We start from the raw sequence: 26,781 nt of genomic DNA, 5'->3' as shown, positions 1-26,781 counted from the left end.
ATATACCACATCCACTGGTTCTCCCCTATCCACTCTACTAGTTACATCCTCAAAAAATTCGATGAGATTCGTCAGACATGATTTTCCTTTCACAAATCCATGCTGACTTTGTCCGATCATTTCACCGCTTTCCAAATGTGCTGTTATCACATCCTTGATAACTGACTCCAGCAGTTTCCCCACCACCGACGTTAGGCTAACCGGCCTATAATTCCCCGGTTTCTCTCTCCCTCCTTTTTTAAAAAGTGGGGTTACATTAGCCACCCTCCAATCCTCAGGAACTAGTCCAGAATCTAACGAGTTTTGAAAAATTATCACTAATGCATCCACTATTTCTTGGGCTACTTCCTTAAGCACTCTGGGATGCAGACCATCTGGCCCTGGGGATTTATCTGCCTTCAATCCCTTCAATTTACCTAACACCACTTCCCTACTAACATGTATTTCGCTCAGTTCCTCCATCTCACTGGACCCTCTGTCCCTTACTATTTCTGGAAGATTATTTATGTCCTCCTTAGTGAAGACAGAACCAAAGTAATTATTCAATTGGTCTGCCATGTCCTTGCTCCCCATAATCAATTCACCTGTTTCTGTTTGCAGGGGACCTACATTTGTCTTTATCAGTCTTTTCCTTTTTACATATCTATAAAAGCTTTTACAGTCCGTTTTTATGTTCTCTGCCAGTTTTCTCTCATAATCTTTTTTCCCCTTCCTAATTAAGCCCTTTGTCCTCCTCTGCTGAACTCTGAATTTCTCCCAGTCCTCAGGTGAGCCACTTTCTCTGGCTAATTTGTATGCTACTTCTTTGGAATTGATACTATCCCTAATTTCTCTTGTCAGCCACGGGTGCACTACCTTCCTTGATTTATTCTTTTGCCAAACTGGGATGAACAATTGTTGTAGTTCATCCATGCAACCTTTAAATGCCTGCCATTGCATATCCACCGTCAATCCTTTAAGTGTCATTTGCCAGTCTATCTTAGCTAATTCACGACTCATACCTTCAAAGTTACCCCTCTTTAAGTTCAGAACCTTTGTTTCTGAATTAACTACGTCACTCTCCATGTTAATGAAGAATTCCACCATATTATGGTCACTCTTACCCAAGGGGCCTCTCACGACAAGATCGCTAATTAACCCTTCCTCATTGCTCAAAACCCAGTCCAGAATAGCCTGCTCTCTAGTCGGTTCCTCGACATGTTGGTTCAAAAAACCATCCCGCATACATTCCAAGAAATCCTCTTCCTCAGCACCTTTACCAATTTGGTTCACCCAGTCTACATGTAGATTGAAGTCACCCATTATAACTGCTGTTCCTTTATTGCACACATTTCTAATTTCCTGTTTAATACCATCTCCGACCTCACTACTACTGTTAGGTGGCCTGTACACAACTCCCACCAGCGTCTTCTGCCCCTTAGTGTTACGCAGCTCTACCCATTTCGATTCCACATCTTCCCGGCTTATGTCCTTCCTTTCTATTGCGTTAATCTCTTTTTTAACCAGCAACGCCACCCCACCTCCCCTTCCTTCATGTCTATCCCTCCTGAATATTGAATATCCCTGAACGTTGAGCTCCCATCCCTGGTCACCCTGGAGCCATGTCTCTGTGATCCCAACTATATCATAATCATTAATAACAATCTGCACTTTCAATTCATCCACCTTATTACGAATGCTCCTTGCATTGACACATAAAGCCTTCAGGCGCTCTTTTACAACTCTCTTAGCCCTTTTTAATGCTTGCCCTGGATTTGTCGGCCTGCCACTTTTACTTTTCCCCTTTGTACTTTTTGCTTCTACGCTCACTTTACACCCCTCTGTCTCTCTGCACTGGTTCCCATCCCTCTGTTGTGAACTAACCTCCTCACACCTAGCCTCTTTAATTTGATTCCCACCCCCCAACCATTCTAGTTTAAAGTCACCTCAGTAGCCCCCGCTAATCTCCCTGCCAGGATATTGGTCCCCCTAGGATTTAAGTGTAACCCGTCCTTTTTGTACAGGTCACACCTGCGCCAAAAGAGGTCCCAATGATCCAAAAACTTGAATCCCTGCCCCCTGCTCCAGAAGGCAATGGCAAACCACTTCTGTGGAAAAATTTGCCAAGAACATTTATAGTCAATGAAAGACCACAATCGCATGATGATGACGACAATGGTGACAAATTTGTATTTTGAGAATAACTTACATTGACTTTGAATAAAAATTTAATGAGTATTCTGACAGGCTGCATCATTGTCTGGTATGGAGGGGTTACTGCACAGGACCAAAAGAAGCTGCAGAAGGTTATAAATCTAGTCAGCTCCAACTTGGGTACTTGCCTACAAAGTACCCAGGACATCTTCAAGGAGCGGTGTCTGAGAAAGGCAGCGTCCATTATTAAGGACCCCAAGCACCCAAGGCATGCCCTTTTCTCACTGTTACCATCAGGTAGGAGATACAGAAGCCTGAAGGCACACACTCAGTGACTCAGGAACAGCTTCTTCCCCTCTGCCATCCGATTCCTAAATGGACATTGAATCTTTGGACACTACCTCACTTTTTTAAAAATTATACAGTATTTCTGTTTTTGCACTTTTTTTTAATCTATTCAATATACTTAACTGATTTACTCGTTTATTTATTATTATTTTTTCTCTCTCTGCTAGATTATGTACTGCATTGAACTGCTGCTGCTAGTTAACAAATTTCACATCACATGCCAGTGATAATAAACCTGATTCTGATTCTGAAATGATCAAATCACTTAAAGGGTTCATTAAAATCATAGGTCAAAATCACATCACAAAACTAAATGGGACCAAATTCTGATATTTCCAGAAGCTTGTAGTTTTTATTTTCTGTTCAAAATAGAGTGATTCACATCCTGCTCTCCTGTCACAATGAGATCAAACTCAGGTTGGAGACACATCATCTCATTCTGTCCAGATAGCCTCCAAACTGGAGACATGAACATTGATTTCTCCAAGTTCTGGTAATTTCTCTTCCCCCCCTCCTTCTCTTTTCCATCCTGGTCCCCCTCATCCCTTCTCATCATCAGCCCGTTGCCTCTCTCTGGTTTCCTCACCCCTACCCTTTCTTCCATGGCCCACTCTCCTCTCCTATTAGAGTCGTACTTCTTCAGGCTTTTACCTTTTCCACCCATCACTTCCCAGCTTCTTACAATCTTCCTCCCCCACCCATCCTCCTCTCCCCTTACCTGGTTTCAGTGACCACTTGCCAGTTTCTGTTCCTCCCCTCCCCCCTCGCCTTATTATTCTGTCTTCTGCCCCCTTCCTTTCCAGTCCTGATGAAGGGCCTCGGCCTGAAACTGTCTACTCCCTTCCATAGATGCTGCCTGACTTGGCAAGTCCCTCCAGCGTTTTGTGCGCTATTCCAGTGCTGTCTGTGTGGAGTTTGCATGCTCACTGTGACCTTGTGGATTTCCTCCACGTATTCTGCTTTTCAAACACTTGCAAGTATGGATTAATGGCCAAATGGTCTCCATGTCACAGAAAGATATGGAGAGTGTGTTGTACATTAAAATACAGGGCAATACAATCTTCCAACTCTGCAAAGGCAAACCACGCCTTAGAAAAGCAGCTTTAATCACGCATCAGCCTCATAGCATTGCTAACAATTACACTCCTTATATAAAATAGAAGCTATTAACTAAGGTACAACAGTGGCTATACTTCATTAGTGGTTTGAGAGAAATTTCCACAGATGTACCACGGAGAGCATTCTAACTGGTTACATCACCGTCTGGTATGGAGGGGCCACTGCACAGGACCCCCGTCACCCAGGACATGCCCTCTTCTCATTGCTACCATCAGGGTGGTGGTACAGGAGGCGGAAGACACCCACTCAACACTTTAGGAACAAACTCTTCCCCTCCGCCATCAGATTTCTGAATGGACAGTGAATCCATGTAGAATACCTCACTGTTTTTTGCTCTCTTTGTGCACACTTATTTTAAATTCATCTCTTTTATGATGTACAGTTTTTATTAGGTATTGCATTGTACTGCTGCTGCAAAGCAACAAATTTCATGACACATGCCCGTGATATTAAACCTGATTCTGATTAAAGCAGATTAATTAAAATCAACCTCTGTTCCAAATGTAACCATGATTTCCTACACTGCTTGCAATCGGAACTTAACCAGATGACCTTAAAGTTACACTTTATTGATTGACCCTTGCAGAGTTCAAAACCACAAACTCAAAAACTGTCTTCTTTTTTCCCAGTTCATTATTGTCATCGGGGAAAGTATTACTGTACCTGATTTGGACACCGTTATTAAACGAGCACACATCCCTTCGCAGAAGCATGTTGTTCAGTGTGATTGCTGCTATTGTGTAGTATATCTGTCGGAAAACCTGCTTAATAATTTCAGGATCTAGACCATGTTTGGAGACGATGCTGTGGAACGAGCTTAATTGCTGAAGGATGGTATTCAGCGTGTAGGAAGTGGCAACGCCAAGTTGGTCTCCTGCCCTCTTTCTGTAACCTGCTGGTCTCATGGTCATGCTCTGAATCGTATCATTTTCAAGCATCCCAGACACTGTAGGTTAGATTTTAAAAAGAAGAAAATTCCAAATAAAATCACGGCAAAAACACTAAACCATTTCACAGACATCCATGAGCAATCAAATTGGAGATTCAAGTATCCCAAATTCATGTGTAAGAGAAGTTTGGATAGGTACATGGATGGCAGGGATATGTTGAGCTATGGTCCGGGTGGAAATTGCTGGGAGTAAGCAGTTTAAATGGTTCAGCACTGACTAGATGGGCTGAAGGGCCTGTTTATGAGCTGTACTTTCCTATGATTCTATGCCTATAGACAGTTTCCAGCTGAACAACACTGTGATTATTACACAATAAAGCTTTGTATTTCTGATTTACAAGTCAGAGGTCATGGAGAGAGTTGGCTCCAGCAGTTCAGACTGCCCCCAGTTCCGACAACAGCTGCTGGCAGCAAACCTTCAGAGGCAGCAACTCTTACACCAAGCCGGTTCCTTCCCACTCTTTGGCCAGCTTTAAACGTGGTACAGAGCTGAATAAAAGGTTAGGAAATACATAACTGCACATTTGTTACTGGGTGTTTGTATGTAGTTTTTCATTGATTCTGTTGTATTTCTTTGTTCTACTGTGAATGCCTGTAAGAAAATTAATCTCAGGGTAGTGTATGGTGATATGGCTGTATTTTGATAATAAACTTACTTTGAACTTCAATTAAATGGAAGTTGGAAAAGTCAAAAAAATTGTAATTACTATGTTACCTATTTTTATAAATGACCTGGATGAGGAAGTGGAGGGATGCATTAGTAAATTTGCTGACGACACAAAGGTTGGAGCTGTTGTGGATAGTGTGGAGGGCTGTCAGAGTTTACAGCGGGACATTGATAGGATGAAAAACTAGGCTGAGAAGTGGCAGATGGAGTTTAGCCCAGATAAATGTGAGGTGGTTCAGTTTGGTAGGTCAAATATGATGGCAGAATATAGTATTAATGGTAAGACTCTTGGCAGTGCGGACGATCAGAGGGATCTTGGGGTCCGAGTCCATAGGACACTCAAAGCTGCTGCGGAGGTTGGCTCTGTGGTTAAGAAGGCGTACGGTGCATTGGTCTTCATCAATTATAGGGTTGAGTTTAAGAGCCGAGAGGTAATGTTACAGTTTTATAGGACCCCTGGTCAGACCCCACATGGAGAACTGTGCTCAGTTCTGGTCACCTCGCGACAGGAAGGATGCGGAAACTATAGAAAGGGTGCAGAGGAGATTTACAAGGCTGTTGCCTAGATTGGGGAGCGTGTCTTATGAGAAGATTGAGTGAACTCGGCCTTTTCTCCTTGGAGCACCGGAGGATGAGAGGTGACCTGATAGAGGTGTATAAGATGATGAGAGGCATTGATCGTGTGGATAGTCAGAGGCTTTTTCCCAGGGATGAAATAGCTAACATGAGAGGGCATATTTTTAAGATGCTTGGATGCAAGTACAGAGGAGATGTTAGGGGCAAGTTTTTTTTTTCAAAAACACAGAGAGTGGTGAGTGCGTGGAATGGGCTGCCGACGACAGTGGTGGAGGTGGATACGATAAGGTCTTTTAAGAGGCTCCTGGATAGGTACATGGAGCTTAGAAAAATAGAGGGCTATGGGTAACCCTAGGTAATTTCTAAAGTAAGTACATGTTTGGCACAGCATTGTGGGCCGAAGGGCCGGTATTGTGCTCTAGGTTTTCTATGTTTCTATGTTTCCATCTGAAAATTAATCCATAAATTTAGATTTTTTTTGAAGTATTAAAGATCATTTAGCAGTAATAACGTAATACATTATTTTTTAAAAAATCAGTGTCACACAGCACAAAGGCTAGAAATCCAGGTTAATTTACAGCAAGTCCAATTTTATAACTTCTGATCATTTCTTACACACCCCCAGTGTGGAAATCAAAGCAGTAAAGCCCATGGAGGAGTTCCAATCACCAATGCATTTCAGTTCCAAATGTGGGTTAGTAAACTTGCAGATGACATGAAGGTAGGTGGAGTTGTGAATAGTGTACAAGGTTGCTGTAGGTTACATTGGGATATTGACAGGAGGTGGAGCTGGGCTGAAAAGTGGCAGATGTTCAACCCAGAAAAGAGTGAAGTGATTCACTTTAGAAGGTCGAACTCGAAAGCAGATTAGATGGTTAATGACAGGATTCTTAGACTGTGGAGGAACGGGGAGATCTTGGGGTTCCATAGATCCCTCAAAGTTGCCCCACAAGCTGATGATGCTTAATGTGGTGTACGGCATGTTGGCCTTCTTCAGTCGGGAGTTTGTGTTCAAGAGCCATAATGTAATGTTGCAACTCTATAAAATCTTGGTCAGCCCACATTTAGAAAGTTGTATTCAGTTCTGGTCACCTCGCTATAAGTGGGACATGACGGCATCAGACAGGGTGAAGAGAAGATTTGTGAGGATTAGAGAGCATGCCCCTGTAAAGAAGGGTTGAGCGAAGTAAGACTTTTCACTTTGGAGTGAAGGAGGGCAAGAGGTGACTTGACAGAGATGTTTAAGATGATAGGAGGCATAGATAGAGTGGATAATCAGAGACTTTTCCCCCAGGGCAGAAGTGGCTAATTATAAGGAGGATAAGAAAGGGAGAGGAAAGTGCAGGGATGATGTCAGAGACAGTTACTTTATTTTGAAAACACAGAGTGGTAGTGGTAGGTGCACGAATTGTGCTGCCTGGGGTGGCGATAGAGGCAGAATCATTCGGGACATTTAAGAGCTAGGCACATGGATGATAGGAAAATAGAGGGCTGTGTGGGAGGAAAGGGTTAGTTTGATATCGGAGTAAATTAAAAGGACGGCACAACATGTGGTGCGGAAGGCCTCTACTTCTCTATATTCTATATAGCTATCCTGTTTTCCCATTATAATGACGTCAAAATCCTTATAGTATCACAGCTGCCAAATTAGCTGGGATTGCATCACTGCAATTCTGGTGGAATTTAAAATCCTCTGTACATTTAACAAATTTCAAATGATAAAATTTAATCCCCACACACTGCCCAAAACCAAAAAGCACTGACAAACGGTTCTGTTGTTTCAGAACTTGACTGGCAGTCAATGTACCAGGATTTGCACTTACTCAAGAGCGCTCACACCAGTGCTCATCCCTGAACTTTCAGTAGAGTTACAAATTTGTTGTCATTACTGAGGATGAGATTAGTGCTACTTCATTCACTACAAAGCAGTGTACTGGCAATTCAATTACTAAAAACACTGACTACATTTAAAACAACCTCAGAGTTACTTAGAATGATCACAGAACACAGAACAGTGCAGCATAGTACAGATCCTTTGGCCATAATGTGCTGGCCTTTTAACTTGCTCTAAGAGCAAACTAATCCTGCCCTCCCATGTAGCCTTCCATTTTTTTATCATCCATATGGCTATCCAACAGTCTCTTAAACATCCCCAATGTATCTGTCTCTATCCCAGCAAGCGTCCCATCAGTATTGATGACAGGGTGCACAGAAGATTTGTCAGGATTATAGAACATGTACATATGGAAAAGGCGAATTAGCTTGGGCCCCCTTCCCCAGTATTTTAACTACTCTTAGACCATAAGATATAGGAGCAGAATTAGGCCATTTAGCCCATCGAGTCTGTTCCACCATTTCATCATGGCTGATCCACTTCCCTCTCAGCTCCAATCTCCTGCCTTCTCCCTGTAACCCTTCATGCCCAGACCAATCAAGAACCTATCAATCCCCGCCTTAAATACACCCGAGACTTGGCCTTCACAGCCGCCTCTGGTAACAAATTCCAGAACTTCGCCACTCTCTGGCTCTCTAACTGAATTTTAGCTACTCATTCTTTCATCCAACATCCAAAACTACTGCATTATAAATAAAGAAATTGAAATTTCCTCAGGTTAAATCATTTCAAACTGGTAATAGACAACGTTGTGCTTTGCACAGAATCACTTGCCAATCATTGGCTGGAGCTTTCCCTCGGCAGCTTTGATCAGTTGGTGATAGAGCTGAACGGCAAGGTCAGATAAAACCAGACAGTACTGGGAGAGATCCAAATTCCTCAAAGTGTGCTTTCTTTGTGCAGGTGTGTTCATTTCATCCGAACTCTGTTAACAAGGCAAAAAATAAAATTAGTTACTAAACTGTCAGTGACACTAGAGTTGAGGCTTGGTTAAATTTATTTACTGTTATTATAGACCGCTATGACTCAAGTTCCCAATATTATTTATTATTTACTTCTTTTTAAAATTTCGCACAATGTCATCTTTTGCACACGGGTTGTTTGTCTTTGCAGGTTGCTTTTCATTGATCCCATCATGTCTCTTCATATTTACTGTGAATGCCCACAAGAAACTGAACCTTACGGTAGTGTATAGTGACATGATGTACTTGGATAATAAATTTACTGTGAGCGTCATTGTAAAAGTATGCCCTCCACTACATTCTGAAGCCGTGAGACAAAGGATCGACTATATTATTTATTTATTTATTTGTTTATTTATTGAGATAAGCCCTTCCAGCTGTCCCACCCAGTAACCCCCGATTTAAACCCCAGCCTAACCACGGGACAAGTTACAGTGTCCAATTAACCTACCAAATGATACGTCTTTGAACAGTGGGAGGAAACTGAAGCACAGAAAGGAAACCCACACAGTCATGGGGAGAACATACACCCAGCAGAATGTGTACCTGGGTCGCTGGTACTGTTTGCTAACCATTGTGCTACCACTCCACCTCAAGGTAGGGAGATGGGGACAGATTCTGATTTAGATTTATTTATCACATGTACATCGAAAGATACAGTAAAATGCATCATTTGTACTAACAACCAACACACTCAGGGATGTGCAAGTGTCACCACACATTCCGGCACCAATCTTCTGCAGAATACAAGTGGCAACAGAACAACACCAACAAAACCCTTCCCTCCTACATATCATCCTTTTTCTATCACCCTTGTGTCAATCTAAGAGTCTCTTCAATGCCCCTAATGTACTTGCCTGTAATACCACCCCAAGCAGGGCATTCCACAGAATCACCATGCTGCCTTAAAAAAAAATTCTCTGACATTCTCCCCATACTTTCCTCCAATCACCTTAAAATTGTACCCCCTCTTAACAGCCATTTCTGCCCCAATAAATTGTCTCTGGTTGCCACTCAAACTATGCCTCTTATCATCTTGTACCCCTCTATCAAATCTTCTCTCATCCTCCTTCATTCCAAAGAGAAAGGCCCAGCTCACTCAACTCATTCTCATAAGACATGTGGTAGAGACTGTCCTGATGAAGGATCTCGGCCCGAAACGTTGACTATATTCTGCTGAGTTGCTCCAGCATTTTGTGTGTGCTGCTCATAAGATATGCTCTCTAATCCAGGCAGCAACCTTGGTGGCAGCCCACCATCCTCTCAAAGTGAAATTACAGCACTCACCTCATCACCACTATACTGCCTTAAGCAGACAAGAAGACGGTAAGTATTTGAAAGCCAGAATGCCACCGTCTCAAAATCATTGTTTCTCTGTGAAATTTAAACAAGAATCAAGATAAAAGGCACACAAATCTCCAAATTTTACTCCCTCCCCACACAATTCAGTCCCCCCCCCACTGTAAGGCATCAAAAGATCCAACACAGAAACCACTGTTCAAATGCCACAGAAGCTTTCAACAATAAATAAAATTCACCTATCAGATTAGCAAATAATAAACTGCCCATATTGTTTCCTTCCCCACTGTTACAAGATAAATTAAAGGGCTATTCTGTGATTGTGACATATGGTTTACAGAATATAGTCACTTGCAGTTAGCTATATTAAGTTTAGACCTTGGTTAAGGGAAAGTAAGACAGGGAGTCTGGGATGATTGATGGCATTATTAAAAACACCATTTGACATCAGCAGAGATTGGGAATGGGTTGTTCTATTTTGGGGGAATGAGATAAAAAAATCAATCTAGAACCAGAGGGATGAAATGCCTAAAACATTTTTCTATAAAGCCCTTCAGACAATCTTCAACAGATATTTAAGAGACAGATTGAAGATCGTTTATTGTCGTTCTTCTGCGCACAAGTTTAAAGAGAACCCAACAACTGTTACTCTGGATCTGACACAGCACACAAAGACAATAAATAAAAATGTAAAAGCAATCCTATAAAACACAAGTAACTTTTGAGTGTGGCCGTATATACACAAGATCAGCTTATATGCATAGACTAATTGTATGTAGATAAAGTGACACTGGGCACCCGAGTATCTGGTCACAAGGTGGCTGACAGGAAATGATAAAGTGACAAACTGACTTTGGCAAGATGAGTTCTTCCAGGTAGCAGCAGGGCTTATAAAAACACAGTAGTATTTTGACGGTGTGAGTGTAGGAATTAGGGAGGAGTGCAAACGTGGTGGCAGAGCATGATGGGGGGGAATGAAGGGTAAAGGGGGCTGTGGAGAGGAGTGGCTGATGTGGATGTAGTGGTGGTGGGGTGGGGTGGGGTGATGTTGATCAGCCCGACGGCTGAGGGAAAATAACAACAGGGGATGGTTGAGGAGTACGATAAACATTAGTTCTACAGTGTGGAAGTTTCTACATTCACCACAGAGAGCAGACAAAGCCTCTTGCTCACTTGGAAATGTTTTTTTTTAATTAAAGCAAAAGTTCCCAGCTTTGTAAACAACAGTTCCCCTTCAAACTTTATTGCAAAAGAAAACAAATAAAAAAAAACACAATTTCTGGCCATTAATTGATATTTTTCTAAAGCTGTGCAATTTAATTTTCACAATCAGCCTGCATGGTAAAAGTAATTCACCAAATTATAAAAGTATTGTGTTTAAAGTCCTGAGGATGTGATAATAATAAACAGTTATGACACACTGACACCAGGCAGACAACCTCTGAAGAGTATTGATCATGGTTGGGGTCACCTGTCTTGTAAAGACACTGCCCAGAAGGTGACAATGGCAAACCACTGCTGTAGAACGATCATGCTCATGGAAAGGCAGGGTGGAGATACATCTCTCCCAAAGGAGGTGTAAGGTGTTCCTTCCCTCCACTAGCCTGTAGATCACCCTTGGACAAGGGGTAGCACCTGCTTAAACCCCCCCCCCCCCGATCAGGGTCACGTGAAGCCATGGAAGCAGGTGCTGGTTGGTCGTATGAGCAGCTGGTGCATATCACAAGTCCTGGTTATGCGATGACTGACACCAGGCAATCTCTGAAGAGTATTGACAATGGCTGGGTCACCCATCTTGTAGAGCCATTGCCCAGAAGAAAGCAATGGTAAAACACTTCTGTAGAAAAATTTGCCAAGAATAATCATGGTCACGTAAAGACCATTATTGTCCACATCATACACCATGGCACATAATGATGATGACAGAGGATGTTTCTTATGGTGATAGAGTCTAAGACCAGAGGGCACAGCCTCGGAATAGGGGGCGTCATTTTACAACAATCTGAGGAGGAATTTCTTTAGCCAGAGTGGTGAATCTGTGGAATTTATTGCCAGAGGTGGCTGTGGTGGCCAATTCAATGGGTGTAGTTAAAGCAGAGTGTGATAAACCATATATATATATGTTGTAACTGGGTTACCTGTCTGGACACGCCCCTCTGCTGACTGCTCCTGTGGCTCCTAGCACAGAGCCCTGAATAAAGGCGATTGTGTCACTGCTCCTCCCTCAGTCCAGGACAGATACTCAGCATGGACGTGTGTCCATTTACTGTTAATAAAAGCCTTTCAGTATTTCCTCTACTTCCAGTCTTTAGGAGTAATTGATAGTGCATCGAAGAGGTTGATAGATTGATTAGTCAGGGCATGAAGGAATACGGGGAGAAGGCAGGAGATTGTGGTTGAGAGGGAAAGTGGATCGGCCATGATGAAATGGCAGACGAGACTCAATGGGCCAAATGGCCTAATTCTGCTCCTATATTTTATTGTCGTATGGACACAGACACACAAAATAGATGAGAACAAGGGACTATAAGCACAAATATCCACACATAGAAATTAAACCTTTGAAACTTGGGGAACTCTATATCAAACTTCACCAAAACAGTTGCCTTACCTTCAACACTTTCTTTATACCGCCTAGTGTGGCTGTGAGCAGGGAATAGGCCTTCTGCTCATCATTCATGTGGTCTGCATGTCTGATACACATGAAGAGAAGAAATGCAGGCAGAGTTGGCAGTGCACACAGTGCATCCAATTGTGGGCTGAGATCTAAAAATAAACAAGTGGTGCTGTTTAGGTTTCTACAGCAAAGCAGTGCTCGTTGTCTCAAGCCCACTGAACATGCTAATTCTCATGGGTGAATACCACCATGACTTTGGATGAGAACAGATGCCATTAGGCACAGAAACGAAAGCCGTCAGCTGGTCTGTATTGCTCCATCTCTGGCTCTGTGGAAACAGCTGCTCCCAAAGTCAATGGGCTGAGAAGTTGATGGACTTGGTGCTGGATTCACACCAGGGTCCACGGTGAGGGATCAGTAGGAAAGGGTGAGCAACTTCAAGCTCCTGGGTGACGACATCTTTGAAGATCTATCCTGGGCCCAATATATTGATGCAATTACAAAGAAAGCACATCAGTACAGGAGCTTGTGGATAATTGGTATGCCCCCAAAGACTAACAAATTTCTACAGATGTACCATGGAGGGCATTCTAACTGGCTGCGTCACCATCTGGTATGGAGGGGCCACTGCACAGGATCAGAATGAGCTGCAGGGAGTTGTAAACTCAGACAGCTCCACCATGGGTACTAGCCTCCCCAGCATTAAGGACATCTTCAAAAAGCGATGCTTCAAGGCAGAGGCATCCATTGTTAAGCACCCTCACTACTATCTAGGACATGCCCTCTTCTCATTGCTACCAGCATGGTGGTGGTACAGGAGCCTGAAGGCACACATTCAATGATTCAGGAACAGCTTCTTCCCCTGCGTCAGATTTCTGAATGAACACTACCTCACTATTTTTTTAAATCTTTCTTCGCTCTCTCTTTGCACAATTTAATTTAATATACAGTAGATTCCAGTTAACTAGAATACATCGGGACCAGTACATTCTTGCCCAACTAAGTGGCTGCCCCAATTAGCTGGAAGTTCACAGAAATTGGTAAAAGGTATAAAAAAAACCACAAACTACAGTTGAACTGAGTAACAAATTATGCATTTAAGTGAAATACAGAACAAATTAGAGCACTGCCAATACTACTACAGTTCTATAAAAACTGTATTAGTTCCTAATAATTATCGAGAGGAACTCATCCAGTGTACACTATCGTGTTCTTTTGATTGACTGTAAGTGAACTAAATCAGCACAGACACTTAGTGCAGATAATGGACTGCCTTCATACAATGTTGTTAATGATTGCATCCTCCAAATCTTTTTTTATTGTAACATTCAAAACGATTGGTGACATCTTCAAATTCTTCTAATTCCCAGCCACTCCTGACATCTGCAAGCTGACACTTCAATGAACAAACCAGCTCTGAATTGTCTTACTGCTAATTACTTGCCAACTATCAGTGACAAAAATCACTTTACTTTTTAAAAACACAAGCATAAGTAACTGACACTATTTAAAACTGTTGGTCCCAAGCACAGTGTAGTGTCTAACGGCCACACAAGTGCACACGACTGGTACTAGTTGGAAACTGTTCAGCAGAAGTTTCCTGTCACAATTAAGTGTCCCAAAGAAACAAAGAGAATCCCAGCTACTTTTCTGATTTGATTTTGTTTATTAAGAGTAATATGGGACATGTTGTATATCAATATGTAACATATAGATATGTCAGTGATATTAAACCTGATTCTGAATAATCATTGACCGGTAACAGCAAGCTCTGGAATATCATCATTCAATGACCGAGTGTTATTTAACCCGCTTGAATGCAGCCAATTTGTACAGGAATATTAACTCTTTAATCCATCTTTAATCACTCAGAGAGATTGACATTTATAAACAAGGGATTCTGAAATCTCAGTGATATAGAACAATACAGGCCCTTTGGATCACAACGGTGTGCCAATCTTATAATCTACTCCAAGATCAATCTAACCCTTCCCTCCTACATAGACCTCCATCGTCCATGTGCGTTCTAAAGGTCCCTAACATACTTGCCTCTACCATCAGCCCTAGTAGGGCGTAATTTTTTTTTTACATTTTATGATAATATGTCACACAAGATAATTACGGTTGATTGGCAAAAGTGGAAAAAACTGAAACTATTCATAACAATTTATCATCCATAGGTTCTTTTCTTTTCAGTAGGGCAAATGAGGACCTCTGCTGGTTGGGGTCGAAGCTGATACACGAGCCAGTACACAAACCACACAGTACGATATGGAGATCAAGCTGCTGCCCATGCAGCAAGTTCCCCCTCTCCACGCAGCTGATGAATCCAAAGGAACGGCAAGGACGGATACAGTTTGGCAGCAGCATCACTGGAGTTGCCAGTCAGCACCAAACTCAATATTGGACTGCCTTAGGGACTCCAGCTCCAGACTCCCCCCAGCCCCGGTTTTAGTCACGAAGCCTTCCCCATTGAGTGGGTATAGCCACAAGGCAGCTGAGGTTTGATATCAGAGTTTTCCTTCTCCGACCAGAGCTGCCAACCACAGCTGATGTGCTCCATCTGCCCAAAGCAACTGGTTTTAAAACACCTTTGCCCCTTTTCTTGTCAGTAGAAATTGTTCCACTGGGCTTAGAAGCCAAGCCACATGTAAAGGCCAGGAGATGGACTTGGTTGTCAGAGGCCATTTGAGGTGCATGCCATTGGAAGCATTTAATAGGCAGTGGGAGCTTGTCCCCAGCTATAACAACCTTTAGGAACAGGAAGGCAAATAGACTGGATCGAACTCCTTCCCAAACGCCCTTTACCCAACAATATGTCACAGAATGAATGATCTATTCTTGTTGATCAGCATACAAGTACTGCTTCTCAGCACAGCAAATTGTCTCTGTCATTCCATGAACAATGTGGAGTTTAAGGACACAAATTCTAACTCAAGTAGCTGCATCCAGAGCTTTAAAGTTTTTAAAGTCCAAAGTCCAATAGATTGAGAAAACTCCTTTCACCAAACAGTCAGGGAGCTTTTCCGTGGAAGATTAGTTCAAACACATCAACAACAGAATTTCATTAAAAGCAGTATCTTTAAGAGAAAAGCAAACAAACACTGTCCAGACACAATCTACATGGCCACGTTATTTCAAACAGGAGGTCTTCTGCTGTGGTAGTTCATCCACTTCAAGGTTTGACGTGTTGTGCATTCAGAGATGTTCTTCTGCACACCGCGGTTGCAACGTATGGTTACTTGAGTTGCTGTTGCCGCCCGGTCAGCTTAAACCACTCTGGCAGGTCTCCTCTGACCCCTCTCATTAACAAGACATTTGCACCTCTTGACCATGTCTGCATGCTTGGATGCATTGAGTTGTTGCCACTTGATTGGCTGATTAGATATTTGCATTAACGAGGTGTACCTAATAAAGTCACTGAGTGCAAAGGATCAAACTGAACCAAAGCAAACATTTGTCTAGGAAGCTACGGGTGATGGTTTTCCCAGTTTCTACAAAGACTCCGTTCCATAAATACAACAGAAGGGATGAGCGTTGAATATAAAATAAGCATTCCGCCCCCTCTCATTAACAAGACATTTGCACCTCTTGACCATGTCTGCATGCTTGGATGCGTTGAGTTGTTGCCACTTGATTGGCTGATTAGATATTTGCATTAACGAGGTGTACCTAATAAAGTCACTGAGTGCAAAGGATCAAACTGAACCAAAGCAAACATTTGTCTAGGAAGCTACGGGTGATGGTTTTCCCAGTTTCTACAAAGACTCCGTTCCATAAATACAACAGAAGGGATGAGCGTTGAATATAAAATAAGCATTCCGCCCACAAACTAAGTATTCTTTCAACTGGAAAAGATGGGGAAGTACGGTTTCTACTTGATCGGCAGAAAACTAACACTTTGTACTTTTAAGAAGCATGCTACAATCAATGCCCCATTCAAATCACCAATTAAGCATAATCAGGCAATGCTTATCCATAATTACAACGTTCAGTGTAGAGATATATATAGGGTGCCCAAGGCTTTTGCACACTGTAGTCATTTTATGTATTGCACTTTACTGCTGCCACAAAAGTAACTAATTTCATGACATATGTGAGTGATGATAAACCGAAAATTTTCTAAAATATCCGATGAACATAAATTCGGGAAGGTAGGAAGAACAGTATTTTAAAAATTTCTAATCTGTAAATATCTAAAGAAATGGGATCTAGGCAAATTATATTTATTAGATAATTGTTCAAAAGACTTGAAACAATTACCCAAAAATAGATCACAAAATCTTAATATACCTTTAGTTTTCCAAGCCTAATAGGCTTGATCTATGATAGAGGGTCGAAAAAATAAATCAGATATAATAGGACTTGCTAGAATAAATTGATTCAACCCAAAAAAGTTTTCAAAATTGAAACCATATTCGTAAAGTATATTTTACTATTGAGTTAACCACATGTTTGTGCAATTTAGAAAGCGAAAAGGGAAGCAAGGTCCCGAAAATAGAACCCAACGAAAACCTTTGTAAAGATTTACATTCAATATTTACCCAACGTGGACTTGAAGTTATGTCCACATAATCAGATGACAAACCTGATTCTGATCTGGGTCTCTATTGTGGACTGAGAGTGGGAAGGGGGCAGGGAGAGGGGAATCGCGGTTGGGAAAAGAGGAAAGGAGAGGGGAGGGAACAGGAAGCACCAGAGATACATTCTGTAATGATCAATAAACCAATTGTTTGGAATCAAATGATCTTGCCCGGTGTCTCAGGGCTGGGTGTGCCTACACCCACATCTCCACTCACTTGCATTGTATTGTATCCTTATAGAAGTTTTTTTAAAAAGACATTTTTGGTATTAGGGACAAAAAGAATTTTGAAAGCATCAAGGAAGATTGCACATGACAACCTTGTAATCAGAAAGGTATAGGGATCGGTGGATTCTGCACACCAGTAAATTGATCCCAATACCTCTAACATTAAATATTAACTTTTAAAACATGCTTGACTCAGGTCTCAAGTATAAGGAGAATTAAGAATTCCTCAGCATTTATATAATAGCTTCACTTGTCAATATTATTTCAATTTACAGATGACAAAATCTCAATATAGATTGCAATTGTGTATTTATTTCAGTCGCATTTGAGTAATATTGTAAATATATCGTTTGATTAAGCATTCTTGTTTGTTTAAATAATTCATTCCAGATTATATGTAAAAATGAGTGAATTGCATTCTCATGCACATCTCACTGAAAGTAAAAATGAAACTAGGACATGTTATTTCCCAACTCCATGTTTTTAGTTAAGTTAATTTTATGTTTTGGACTATAAACAGCATATTTCTCCATTTTCACCCCCCACCCTGTCATCAAAAATTATTCTTCCAACTTTCTGCAAAAGAGGGAAAATAACTCAGCCATGATCAAATGGTGGAAAAGACTTGATGGGCCAAATAGCCCCATTTATTCTCTTGGTCTTGCCTCAATTTCTACGTTAGCTGAATGTTATCCTGTACAAATTGCAAATTTATCAAAACTCTACATAATCTATGTGCAGATACTGAGCGCCCTTCCAGGCCAGATGAATTAAAATCTGCAGCTCTCTGTACCACAGTGGCCCTCCAGTGAAGATCTCCTTCCACAGCACTTGACCAGAGAAACTGCCCACAGCTCTCCAACAGCTGGTACCTTTGTGCAACCTTAATGTGCCTTCCAGCCCAGCCATTTCAGTCAGCAAGTCAGAAAGTGCCTGTTAATGTCTGGATGGATGTTTAACTAGCACCAAGTGTACTACTGTCAGTTCATTGAGTTTGGGAGATGTCATTTCCGTAGAGCCACATAAATATCCACATATAGAAATTAAAGCTTTAAAACTTAAGGAACCATACGTCAAACCTAACCATCTCTAACCCATCAGTCTCATGTCTAATCCTTCATTCCACTGCTCCCAGAAGGAAAAAGTGCTCATGAAATCACACCTGCCCAATCCTCCTGAAATAAGATTTTGAAAATTACAATTTTTTCTGCTTGATTAACAGCCCAACCGAACCTAGCTCATAAAATTTATAGATATCAAAATAAGGTTTATCATCACTGAAGTTTGTTGTTTTGTGTCAGCAGTACATTGCAATACATAAAATATTATTAAATTACAAAACAAAAAAAGGAATGTTGAGGTAATGCTTAGGGACAGTTCCAGAGATGGCAGAGGGGAAGATCACATTCAGATTCATTTATTTATCACATGTACATAAAAACATAATGACATGTGTTATTTGTGTTAACAATCAACACAACCCAAGGATGTGCTGGGGCAGCCTGCAAGTTTCCTAAAGAAATTGTTCCCAAAATGTTAGTGTAAGGTTCAGGTTCCTGAACGTCCTCCTTGACGGTGGGGAAACAACACCAACAGTCCTTAAGCCCACACTCAACCAAATTAAGTGGATCATTGTACCTGTGATAAGGTTCTTGATTAAACGAACTTCATCTTCTTTCCGGCATTCCAACATTCCCTGGAAATCTTTTGCTTTCCTTTCGATGGAAGTGGCTTTGGGCAGTTCGCAGACACGGGACTCAGATTTTGACCTTCCTAGTTAGTAAGAGGGTAATGTTTAGAACAAGCCTTTCAGACAAATTGTAACACTGACTGCAGTGGGCGGGGATTAGTGTAGTTGTTAGCACAACACTTTACAGCTCAAGTGACCCGGGTTCAATTCCCACCCCTGTCTGTAGGAGTCTGTACATTGTCCCTGTGACTGCGTGGAGCTGCGGTTTCCTCCCACAGCTACCAGCTGATAAGCTAATTGATCATTGCAAATTGTTCCATGATTAGGTTCAGATTGATTTGGGGGTTGCTGGGCAGCATGGCTCAAAGGGTCCATTCCCCGCTGTACCTCAATAAGTAAATAAATAAACGATTCTGAGTATATTAATGTGAGTGGGGAATTGTGGCTCTGTTGTGCTAAAGGGAGAGGGGATCCAAGACAGTGTAAAGGGAAAGCAGGAACAGGGCCCCAGCGAGTTTAAAGCAGGGGTTCCCAACCTGGGGCACATGGCATAAACCCCTGGTTTAAAAGGAGCACGAGAATCATCAGCCAGTGAGCCAAATGCTGAACAGCTAGGGTTATTCTCAATAATTAGATAGCAGATGATCAAAATTTTACTCTAGTTGGAGTGAAATAGTTACCTTAGGAGGAAAGGACAGACAGATTTGGTTAGAGATGATGGAATTTAATAGAGAAATGAGATGATTGAAACAAAACAGATCCTGATTTTCACCAAGTGGATAAGGAAGGCGGTTTCCTCTTGTGGGAGAATCTACATTTAGTAGTCACTATTTTAAACTACTGGTTACCCATTGAGGTTATCATGTAGCAGCAAGCATTCTAACCAATATTGATCTTTCAATTGCAAACATCAAACAGATGGTAGAAATAAGATGACAGACACATCCATGATGCTTTTGGATTGGCACATGGATACTCAGAAGATGGAGGGATGGATCATGTGCAGGCAGAAGAACTCCGCCACGGATGGTCCCAACCCCAGTTGCAAAGGAGGAGGGCTGGCAGTGGGACTAGTAACCCCATCCCATCAAAGCCCAGAGGTACAGAAATGCCAGAGAAGCACTGAAGATTTCATCCCAGGGAGAAGGATCTTCAAAGATGGGCTACATCTGGGGACAACTTGAGATACTGGCCCAGGACACAGGACCCTGGCGAGATGCCGTCAGCAGCTTCTGCTCCAGTAGGTGTGATGGGCTTAAGTCAGTAGAAGTTAATCTGGCATCATGCTTGGCACAGACATGGTGTGCTAAAAGTCCTGCTCCTGTGCCGTGCTATCTTGAGCAACAGGAGGTCTGGGTGAGGAGTAACAGTAGGGACATCATCGTATTAAGCAGAATACAGTAAGCAAAGTGGACCAAGAACAGGCAAAGTGCTCAGGGGATTGTTCAACCTGTCAACAGTTCAACCTCGGCTGGTAGACAAGTTTAATGGAACAGTGGCAAAAGATCCCCAGAGCAGACAACACATTTAAAGATAAAGTGTTTTTTTTTAATTTATTGAGATACAGTGCACAATAGGCTCTTCCAGCCCTTCAATCTGTGCCACCCAGAAACCCCCGATTTAGCCCCAGCCTAATCAGGAACAATTTACAATGACTAATCTTTTATTCATTTATTGAGAGAGAGCACAAAATAGGCCCTTCAAGCCCTGCTGCCCAGCAACCTTCGATTCAACCCGCTTAATCATGGTACAACTTACAATGTCCAACTAACTTACCAACCCGAACGTCATTGGAATGTGGGGAGGAAGAAACTGGAGCTCCCGGAAAACGCACACATTCCATGGGGAAAACGCACAGACTCCTTACAGATGACATCAGAATTGAAATCTGAGCCCTGATGCCCCAAGCTGTAATTGTGTTGCGCTAAGCACTATGCTATCGTGGCACCCCAATGAAATTGCATCAACACGCAGCAGGCAACACCTATGGAGGTACGTCCAAGTCTGGACATACCTCCATAGGCTGATGTTCATTTTTAACAAGATTCAGCAGCTATTTGGGCTGGGGGGGGGGGGGAGAGGGGATTTTCGAAACCGAGGTCACACAGGAAGCAGATCAAGTGAAATTGTTATTTTTTTTAAAAAAACATAGAACTGGGTTATTCCTGTTCAGTGAGCATTGGGCTTAATTATAGAAAATTACAAGACAACAGATTAGCATACAGGCAGCACCCCACTGGAAACAGGTCAACATATCCACAAGCACAGTATGTCTACGTTTAACTCCATGTTCAGCCAAAGAATTGGCTGTTGTGATACTAATTTTTAAAAAGTCAGATTAAAATAAATTACCAGATCAGTTCAGGGGATCATAGAAAGCATCCTCACATTGGCCATTTCTGACTGGTTTGCTGCAGCACCCTCTCACAATATAAAAAATCTACAGCGAACTTCAGCAGAAAGGATCATTAGCTACAGTCTAGAACATAGAACAGTACAGCACAGAAACCAGCCGTTCGGCCCACAATGTTGTGGCAAACCAGCTCTATAGTGAATCAAAAACACCCAAACACTAATCTCTCCTACCTACTGTACACAATGTCCTTATCCCTCCATCCAAACACCTCTTAAAAGCCTCTAGTGCATTTGTCTCTACCACTGTACCAGGCAATGCATTCAGGCATCCATGACTGAGTAAAAGAAAAACACTTGCCCCTCACATCCCCTTTGAATCTACCCCCTCTCACCTTCAATGCATGCCCTCTGATATTAGACGTTTCAACCCTGGGAAACAGATATTTTATCCACTCTTTGCCTCCCAATCTTGTAAACCTCTGTCAGATCTCCCCTCTGCCTTTGGCACTCCAGAGAAAACAACCCAAGTTTGTCCAACCTCTTGTCTTAACACCTGCCCTCCAAACCAGGCAGCATCCCGGTAATCCTCTTCTGCACCCTCTCCAAAGCCTCAACATCCTTCCTATGGTGGGGCAACCAGAACTGTACACGATACTCCAGACGTGATCTAACCAGAGTTTTATGAAGTTGCAACGTAATCTCCTGACATTAGAAATCCATGTCTTGACTAATAAAAACAAGTTTTCAATAAGTCTGCTTAACCACCTTATCGACTTGTGAAGCCACTTTCAAGGAACTATGAACTTGGATCCCAAGGTCTCTCTGCTCAGCGACAGACACTGTTAATGACCTTGCCCTCAACAGTGAACTGTCTCCTTGCATTTGCCCTCCCGAGGTGCAACACCTCATATTTATCTGGGTTAAACTCCATCTGCCATTTCTGCAACTGGTCTATATCATGCTGTGCTGTATTCTTTGCCACATTATCCACAACTCCAACAATCTTGGCATCATCCCACAAATTTACCAACCCACCCATCTACATTTTCATCCAGGTTATTTATATACATCATAAACAGAGGTTCCAGCACAGATCCCTGCAGAACACTACGAATTACAGACCTTCAGCTCAAACAAGTCCCTTCAACCACTACCCTCTGCCTTCTAAGTGCAAGCCAGTTTTGAATCCAAACAGCCAATTCACTCTGGATCCCATGCACCTTAATCTTCTGGATTATCCTCCTGTGACAGACCTTGTCAAACAATTTACCAAGATCCATGTAGACAACATCCACTGCCCTACCCACCTCAATCTCTCTCATCACCTTGTCAAACAACTCAATCAAGTTCATAAGGCATGACCCGCCATGCACAAAGCCATGCTGGCTCTCCCTAACTGGGCCATCACTGCAGGACTTGTATGTGCTCAGGACAAAGTGGGCAGAAAAAAAAAATCATTGTGGACACTTCCTACCCTGCAAACTGCTTTTTTCCAAAAGCTCTCTTCGGGAAAGCATTAAACGCTATTAAAACAAAAACTTCATGCCATCTTAAAAGTTCCTTCCCCCCGGCAGTTAATCTGATCAATTATTCTAGCTACCCCCCAACTCCCTAATCTATACCCATTTCTACACCGTAAACACCTTAAACCATTTTTTATAATGTTGTCTACTTGCTGGTATTTGTATATTTATGCACATTTGTTCTATATCCATATGTCTAACTTTATTTTATACAATTCTTTATCCTGAATAATTGTTGAATGTCGTTGATATTTGTTGCGTGTTGCACCCTGACCAACACACCAGAGCAAATTCATAATACATATAAACATATATGGCAAATAAAGTTCATCCTTGATCTTTGAAATTATTCAAGTTGTTATCCTCTACTTTTCTCAATCAGGCCTACTGTATAAAATGTGTACAAACAGACTCACCTACACAACACACACACACACACAAAATGCTGAAGGAACTCAGCAGGCCAGGCAGCATCTACAGAAAAGAGTAAACAGTCGACATTTAGGGCCGACACCCTTCATCTCGGATTTCCAGCATCTGCACATTTTCTCGTTTGTACTCTTTTCCATAGATGCTGCCTGGCCTGCTGAGTTCCTCAAGCATTTTGTGTGTGTTACTCACATAATGAGCATCAGCAGACTTTCTCTTGTTTGTGATTGGACCCCTACAGCATAAACGATTTAAAATATACCAGATCTCAACACATCACGTCAAATATCAATGCGAAACGTACTTGTCTCCTCCGTAGATTGTAACCGTTTCTTCAGCTTGTGTAAAGTTCTCTCCTGCGCCTCCATCTGCTCCAGTAAGTCCTAAAGAAAACAAAACCACTTCGATTGTCAGGAGAGAGAATTCAGAGTCTCAACCACAGGATTTTAACTACCAGCCGACGATGAATGGAACTCGTTTGTAAAGGAATGAACTGTAGTTATGATGCAATTATATTGTTCTATTACTAGTAACATGCATCCATTACTGAAGAGTGATTAGTTAGAAGAGGGCACTGAATATCGTGAATTCATTTAATTGAAAGTAGAGCGAGAGTGTCATCAGGTGAAACACACAGAGCATCCGGGCCAGACTACGTAAAGAACCCGGTGGAGATGACTAGGAGAGGGCACTGAACAGTACAGTACAGGCCTGTCAGCCCATGATGTTGTGTCAACTCTACCGATCTCCCAGATCAAGCTCGCCCCTCCCTCCTACATAACCCTTATTGCGTTCATCCACAAGTGCGGCATATCTAAGAGTCACCTATATCACCCTAATGCATCTGCCTCTACCACCACCCCTGCCAGGCTGTTCCATTCACCCACCGCTCCAGAGAAAAGTGCGGAGGGAGTCATAGGCAGTTATTTTTTAAAAACACAAGCACCTTAAAGTTATGTCCCCTCATTTTACCCATTTCCACTTGATCTACACCTATTATCTTGTACATTTCTATCAAGTCACCTCTCATCCTCCTTCGCTCCAAAGAGAAATGCCCTACTTCACTCAACCATCCTCATAAGCCAGGTAACATCCTGGTAAATCCCCCCTGCACCCTCTCTACAGTTTCCATATCCTTCCTGTAATGAGGTGACCAGAAGTGTGTTCCAAACAGAGTTTTATACACCCAGTGGCATTTTATTAGGTACCTCCTTTTCCTAATAAAGTGGCCACTGCGTGTATTTCTGAATGTTTGTGACCTCTGTTCCTGTAGCCCATCCACTTCTGTGTTCAACATGTAGTACATTCAGAGATGCTCTTCTGCACACCACTGTTGTAACGTGTGGTTATCTGAGTTACTGTCACCTTCCTGTCAGCTTGAACCAGTCTGGCCGCTCTCCTCTGACCTCTCTCACTAACAAGGCGTTTTCACCCACAGAACTGCCACTCACTGGATGCTTTTGTTTCTCACACCATTCACTGTAAACTCTATTGTGCGAGATAATCCCAAAAGATCAGCAATTGGAGATACTTAATCTACCTCAACTGGTACCAATAATCATTCCCTGGTCAAAGTCACTCAGATCACATTTCTTCCTCATTGTGACATTCGGTCTGAACAACTGAACCTCTTGACCATGTCTGCATGCTTTTCTGAATTGATTTGCTGGATTAGACATTTGCATTAAAAAGCAGGTGTAATAAAGTGGTCACTGTGAACACAGATGATGAGGAATTTCTGTAGGCAGAGGATGGAGAATCTAAGGAATTCGTTATCACAGACAGCTGTGGAGGCCAAGTCATTGGGTATACTTAAAGCAGAGGTTGATAGGTTCTTGATTAGTTAGGGTGTTAAAGATTACAGGGAGAAGGCAGGTGAACGAGGTGGAATATTCCCTCGCTGAAGAATACCTGCGATGGCTAACTTGTTTTGGAAGGACTGAGCCCGTCTAACTAACTGCTGCCATTTGGTATGCTGATCATCAGAAAGACTTCAATCATATTGCAGATTGAAGGCTGGTAGACAAGTTTAACAGGATTTCCTTGTGGGTGGACAAGGCATTGTATAAATAGCAGCTGGGACAAGGTGGATGATTGACATTCTACTGAGCCACACATGTGGAAATGTCCTTCAAATGTTCAGCAGGGCTGCAATTCCTTCTAATCTGAATGAAGTAGCTCATTAGTGAGGAAATAAACAACTACTTGTTTATACAGGAGCACAGCATTGCAATAAGACAGGAAGGATGTATCAATCTGACACGCAAAAAATAATCTCTGCTACAGTAAGACCATGAGACATTGGAGCAGAATTAGGCTATTCAGCCCATCGAGTCTGCTCTGCATTCTATCACAGCTGATTTGTTACCCTCTTGAACCGCAGTCTCCTGTCTTCTCCCCGTAATCTTTAACACCCTGACTAATCAAGAACCTATCAACCTCTGCTTTAAATATACCCAGTAACTTGGCCTCCACAGCCGTCTGTGGTAATGAATTCCTTAGATTCGCCATCCTCTGGCTAAAGAAATTCCTCCTCATCCGTGTTCTAAAGGGAAGTCCCTCTATTAGTCATAGTCATACTTTATTGATCCTGGGGGAGATTGGTTTTCATTACAGTTGCACCATAAATAATTAAATAGTAATAAAACCATAAATAGTTAAATAGTAATATGTAAATTATGCCAGGAAATAAGTCCAGGGCCAGCCTATTGGCTCAGGGTGTCTGACCCTCCAAGGGAGGAGTTCCGAGGTTGTGCCCTCTGGTCATAGGCACAGTACATGTGACAACCACAGAGTGTGCCGTAAGAGGCCTCACACCTTCTCGGATTGTAGATCAGAGGTTCCTCACCTGGGATCCACAGACCCCTCTGTTAATGGTGGGGGTCCATGGCAAAAGGGTTGGGAACAAATCACTGGGAGCTGCCTACAACAGCGTGAGACTATCAGAACCGCAGGCCTGGTTTAACCCACAATTCTGATGCAAACTATTTCGGTCCCTCTAGCCACTCTATTTATATCTTCTCTCAGAGAGCAGTTCTCTTCCTCCCTCATCAGCAGACCTAGTCAATCGTGGCAGCTGGATACAGCTGCAATAAGGGACAGAGTTTCGCAGCTCATGCACACTGCAAGCTGTCTGCTTGTTCACGCCACACAGGATTTAAAGAAGAGCTTTTTGCCGCATGTACATCGACACACACAGTGATACGTGTTGTTTGCGTCAAATCAAATCAGCGAGGATTGCACTGGTGTTGCCACACTTCTGCTGCCAACACAGCATGCCCACAACTCACTGACCCCCACCCATCTTCCTCTTCAATGTGCCTTGCGCGTTACACGCTCGGGCGATCATGGCTCTCCCCATCAAACGATCCCTCGCAGCGTCACTGATATCTCGCACACTTAGATCTGTT

The 26,781-nt window shown here is 42.4% G+C and overlaps 1 protein-coding gene across 1 annotated transcript in view; it reads right to left on the bottom strand.

Annotated features, from left to right (window-relative positions):
- The window catches only part of LOC134337496 (unconventional myosin-Va-like), a 175,412-nt gene that overhangs the window by 14,796 nt on the left and 133,835 nt on the right, over nucleotides 1-26,781 (bottom strand). The window contains exons 29-34 of the mRNA XM_063032562.1: nucleotides 23,676-23,754; nucleotides 19,013-19,147; nucleotides 12,559-12,713; nucleotides 9,936-10,022; nucleotides 8,461-8,611; nucleotides 4,264-4,546 (exon numbers count right to left, since the gene is read on the bottom strand). Of these exons, the coding sequence (XP_062888632.1) occupies nucleotides 4,264-4,546; nucleotides 8,461-8,611; nucleotides 9,936-10,022; nucleotides 12,559-12,713; nucleotides 19,013-19,147; nucleotides 23,676-23,754 (890 nt within the window). The remainder of the gene's footprint in view (nucleotides 1-4,263; nucleotides 4,547-8,460; nucleotides 8,612-9,935; nucleotides 10,023-12,558; nucleotides 12,714-19,012; nucleotides 19,148-23,675; nucleotides 23,755-26,781) is intronic.

The sequence above is a fragment of the Mobula hypostoma genome, chromosome 24 (assembly GCF_963921235.1).
Source record: "Mobula hypostoma chromosome 24, sMobHyp1.1, whole genome shotgun sequence".
Classification (NCBI taxonomy): domain Eukaryota; kingdom Metazoa; phylum Chordata; class Chondrichthyes; order Myliobatiformes; family Myliobatidae; genus Mobula; species Mobula hypostoma.
This window is presented reverse-complemented; position numbering and strand designations above follow the sequence as displayed.